Source organism: Castanea sativa, chromosome 6 (assembly GCF_040712315.1).
Source record: "Castanea sativa cultivar Marrone di Chiusa Pesio chromosome 6, ASM4071231v1".
Lineage (NCBI taxonomy): Eukaryota > Viridiplantae > Streptophyta > Magnoliopsida > Fagales > Fagaceae > Castanea > Castanea sativa.
The window spans coordinates 39,021,842-39,027,294 of record NC_134018.1 but is presented as its reverse complement, the minus strand read 5'-3'; the positions used below and the strand labels follow the sequence as shown (position 1 = coordinate 39,027,294).

Genomic DNA, 5,453 nt, shown 5'->3' with positions numbered 1-5,453 from the left:
CATTTTTTATCCATTAACTCCACACATCTCCCACAGTGGTAGTGGATCCAAACAAGTAGACCCACCTCCAACTCTTTATAGAAGGATCAAGTCACATTTACCCAAAGTAAGTTCTACTATTGATAGTTTCTCATCCTTGTGTTCTAGAGAGAAAATTAACTTAACCATCGGAGGGTCCCTGGCCGAGTTACACCAATCACCCTCGATAGTCTTTTCTTTCCTTTCAAGTCCTAAGCCTCACCATAGCTCGAAGTATTCCGGCCTAATCTTCATGCATCATCACTTTGCATTAAAATAGATGTAACATTTTTTTTTCTTTTCTCTTTTTTCCAAGTTTATTTACTCACAATTTTGTTGGATTGCATAAAGCCTAAATTGGACGAGTTCAGATGAATCACACTATTATTTTACAGTATGACTTCAAGGAACATTCAAAGTGATTATCATTTATGTAGTTAAAAACTAGCTTTGTAAAGCAAAGGCCCTAGGTCCCTAACTATGATTGTATATTCCAAGTTAATTTTTTGAAAAAATTTCAATGTTATGTATGAGAAGAGTTTCTTTCCATAGCTAAGTCAAGAGATGTGGAAGGATTTTGCTACGTTTTTATTAACGAATTTATATTAAATACTGAAAGTTGCTAATACAATCCTAGCAAGTATTTAGAACCCTAAACCATGTTTTTTTTATGGATTAATCACTTTTAAGCTAGTCTTGGTCCCTCCGATGCTCTTCTAATTTTTTTTCCTAAAGATTAATAATTTACATTGATCATAATTTGGAATTGTTGCATTTTTCAATTACAAGAATACCTAAGTGTGATGAGAATATTTTTAACTTTATCTTTAAATTTATATCTATTTATATAAATTCTTATATATTTTCTAATCACTAAAATATCTATATATTTATTTTTTTAATCACAAAAATACCTCTATATTTATTATGATAATTTAAATTTATCATAATTAGAAATTTCTAACTTTTCAATCACAAAAATACTTATATACATGGAGTATTAATTAATTTATTTTTAACTTTTAGCTTTGAATTTCTCTTTATTTTTAACTTTAGCTTTGAATTTCTCTCCCTCTTCCATCTTAGTACTATACAAATACAAGCGTCTCTCTCTCAGATTTCCAAATTCAAAAACCATTGCCCGATCCCATTGAAATCAAATCCAGACCCATATTCATATTCTGATCCTTCAAATCCTCGTTTCCTACCTCAAATTTCAAGCTCAAAAGAAAAACGAACAAAGTAAAATGGGGGCGTATAGAGCGGACGACGACTACGACTACCTATTCAAGGTGGTGCTAATCGGCGACTCAGGCGTCGGCAAGTCCAATCTGCTTTCCAGGTTCACGCGAAACGAGTTCAGCCTCGAGTCCAAATCCACCATCGGCGTCGAATTCGCTACGCGTAGCATTCATGTCGATGACAAGGTCGTCAAGGCCCAGATTTGGGATACTGCCGGCCAAGAAAGGTCAACCCCATTCCCATTCCCATCCCCATTTCTCATTTTCTTTTTCTTTTTCTTTTTTCGTAATGGGTTTCTTACTTTGGATCTTGGGTGTGTTTCACAATATTGAATGTGGGTCATGGCGTGTCTTGGATAATTGGAATGTGGGTTATGTGTCAAATGTGTTGTTTTTGTGTGAAGCGTAATGGGTATTCAATGAATTTGATTCATGCTTTATAGTTCTCCTTGGTTTTGATTGTTTATATTCATACATTCTTTCTTTCTTTTTTTTCTTCATTGGATTTGGTATGGTTGATCATGGATTTTGATATTGTTCAAGCTGGCAACGTAGTTTTTTTTTTTTTTTTTTTCATTTTTTTTGGGGGTGATAATTAGATTGTGTTAAGGAAGCAGTAAAAAGGACATGTTAAGGAAGTTATAGAGATAATGACTTTTGATAGAACAGAATGGAGGAAAAGAATGTATGTGGACGGCGCTAACTAATCTGTTTTGGATCCACAGCCGACCCCAAAATTTTGGGTGTAAGGTATGATTGTTGTTGTTGTAATTCAATTGTGTTAAATGTAGGATAGAGGGTTTTTGTTTTGTGTAAGAGATGGTGGGGAGTGAGTGGACGTTAATAATGCTTATAGTGATTAGGCTTATAGTTTACTTCTTGGGCTGCCGATGGTGTGAAATGCTGTGCTTCATGAAGTGGTTAAGATGAACACACCTTGCTTATATTTCAAGGGCACACCTAATAAGTATTCAAATGGGGGATGTTTTAAATCAGGTAAGTCAAGGAGCGTATGATTTGCACAAAAACATGAGACAAATTATTTAACATTGTAGAACAAAACAATTAGTTCATAAAGTTGTATGATATCATCCAATTCTAAGAGACAGATTAGTATAAGTTCCTCTGCACTATTTTTGTCTCACCAAGGGAAAAAGTATTAAAAAAAAGGTTTGAAACACATTCTCTTATCTTTGGAACCTAGTTAACAGCAATTTCCAACAGCAGGTGATTATTTGTCATTTTTCTTAATGCCATGGGTTGATTGCTCAATTTTGAATTTAGTGGAAAATTGCTACGCACCTCATACTTTGGAATGGGAAAGTACAATTTACCCAAACTCTGTATCTTCTTTGGAGAACTGTAAACTTTTTTTTTTTTTGAGAACCGGAGAACTGTAAACTTTGGTAAATGACTTCAGGATCAAATCAATTTAGATATATCTCAAACATATGACTATGTCATCAAAGTTTTATTTGTTTTGTTTATCTTTCAGAAGTTGAAAGGAAGGATTATCTCATCTTAAAAATAAGTTGAATGTTTTTGAAGTAATTGTATTTGCCTTTTTGAGGTTTGAAAATTCCTTTCTTTTTCTTGCATGTCACACAGTTCCTAATTTAATCTCTTTGGTTCCTGAAGCCTTTTATTTATTTTACATTTTCTCACTTTTTGTGGGTTACTAATTTCCATCCTAAGCTAATCAATGACTTTGATACACTAGCTTAATTTTTTTTCTGGTATGTAAACAAAGAAAGATAGAGAAGATAGAGTTTTAACTTTTTATGTTTGTATTATAATTTTATAAGTTATTGGATCTGTTTAGATTGGACCTTTTCTTTCTTTATTTTTACAAGGAAATCGCCTTTTTTCTGATTTTTACTTTTTGCTTCATGTACTCATTTTCTTTATTTGTGGAACAAAATAATTTACTCTCTGTTGATTCCATGTTATCATTCATTGTAGAGTAGACTTCTCATTTTACATTCTGTGCTACAGATATCGTGCAATCACAAGCGCATACTACAGAGGAGCTGTTGGTGCATTGCTTGTCTATGATGTCACTAGACATGTCACTTTTGAAAATGTGGAGAGATGGTTAAAGGAGCTTCGTGATCATACTGATTCCAACATTGTCATCATGCTTGTGGGAAACAAGGCAGATTTGCGTCACTTGCGTGCTGTTTCAACTGAGGATGCCACAGCTTTTGCCGAGAGAGAGAATACCTTTTTCATGGAAACCTCTGCCCTAGAGTCCTTGAATGTGGAAAATGCCTTCACTGAGGTGCTCTCTCAGATATATCGTGTAGTCAGCAGGAAGGCTCTTGACGTTGGGGATGACCCAGGAGCCTTGCCCAAGGGACAGACTATTAATGTTGGCTCTAAAGATGATGTATCAGCTGTGAAAAAAGTTGGATGCTGCTCTGCATAGCCTCTGCAAATGGTGAAAGCCCTGTTGGTATAAAATAGTATCTTTTGCTTTCAATTTTTTTTTTCCTTAATTCTATGTGGTGTAGAACATCTATGTCTTTGTTACACAATAGAATGAGACCACATGGGAATGCTTAGTGAACAAATCATGTCTATGACGTATCATGCACCAAGGCTCTAGAATCTTGTTGGAGTTACAATGAAGGCCCTGGTATTTAGATGTAAAGTATTTTTTCCCCTGCATTTGTTGCACGCTCATTCTCTCACTTTTTCCTTCTTTTTCTTTTTTCACATTTTCTCAGAGTATTGTTCTATTTCATAGCTGTTTTGTGTCTATTTGATTAGGTTACATTTGATTGTGCAAGATTGGAGTTTTGAGGTTTAGTACGATGTTTGTGTTATTGTATTTGATTGATTGACCAGATGGTATTGAAATTCAGTTTGCTTTGTTTCCTCTGTTCTTTTATTACTTGTTTGATGTTGAGTTCAACAGCCAAGATTCCTGTTGCCATGCCAATCAACATTTGTTGCTCCGTGGCGTGGCTTGGGATGGTGATCCAATGAATGCATAGATTTTATTATTACTTATTTATTTATGTATTTTTTAATCTTAAACCATCATAATTGAACATTGTGGATTCATTTAAATATGCGGATGAGATACATCTGGATGGTAGACAGGAGCAATTGAACTCCAATCCTGTCATCAGTTATTACCAATGTTGTTGGTGGTGGTGAATGAGAAATTGTTTAACATGTGTTCGATGAAGCTTTAAGATGGTTTTGAGTAATAAACTTGGCAGTTTATTTAAGGTTCCATATACACAAAATTTTTCTGGCCTTGCTTTCAGCTTTACACTGGAGGGTTAAAGGTTTACTCTTCTTTTAAGTCACTCTTCTTCCATATTTTTCCAAACTGTTCACAGTATACCAAAGTGTTATAAGTTGGTTTAATTGAATAATGATGGAGGAGGTTGCGGCCTCTTGAGATGAAAGCCATTTTCATCATAGACAGTCAAAGGGCGTGTATCACACAGTGATACAAAACGTTTTTATAGTTGGTGTTTTATACACATGAAATAACTTTGCACAATCTATTAAGCCACCCTTCTTGGGTATATTACTAATCTGTTCGCTAAGCTGAAGTGTTATAAGTTGGATTTAGAATTTGCGCAATACCTTAGGTATTGCCACCATATGCAATTGTTCTCAATATCTGAGATTGAGAGTTAAAAAATCAACTTTCATTCCCGATTCTTGAATAAAAAAATAAAAATAGAGGTAAAACGTAAAAAAAGTGAAGCAAATTTTTATTTATTTATTTATTTTTTGCAAGTGAGGCGGTAGTTGCACCCCCTAATGTATGGATCCAAATCTGATATAATTGAATGATGGAAGGTTTTACAGCCTCTTAAGATGAGAGCCATTTTCATCATAGATGGTAAAAGGGTATGTGTCATGCAGTGATACAAAAAGTTTTAACAGTCTACGTTTTATACGCATGAAGAACTTTGCACTATCTTTTAAGCCACCCTTCTTGGGCATTTTACCTAATTGTTCGCTAACCCAAAGTGTTATTAAGTTCTTTTAATTGAATAATAGAAGGTGTTGCAGCCTCCTGAGGGAAAAGATTTATGTAAATTTCAGCAAAGCGGCACTATGTCAATGTTTGTCAATCCATATACTTAACAGTTACAGCGGTCTTGACATAAAGGAGCTTGGCATTTCCAACCTGAACCCGAAGGGCCAATAGGAAGAAAGAACCTT

At 34.5% G+C, this 5,453-nt stretch overlaps 1 protein-coding gene across 1 annotated transcript; it reads left to right on the top strand.

Annotated features, from left to right (window-relative positions):
* Positions 1 to 1,031: 1,031 nt before the first annotated feature.
* Positions 1,032 to 4,139, top strand: LOC142637892 (ras-related protein RABA1f). The gene is made up of 2 exons (XM_075811856.1): positions 1,032 to 1,486; positions 3,255 to 4,139. Exons 1-2 carry the CDS (start codon positions 1,266 to 1,268, stop codon positions 3,685 to 3,687), a joined length of 654 nt encoding a protein of 217 aa, XP_075667971.1. The 5' UTR covers positions 1,032 to 1,265; the 3' UTR covers positions 3,688 to 4,139.
* Positions 4,140 to 5,453: the final 1,314 nt, after the last annotated feature.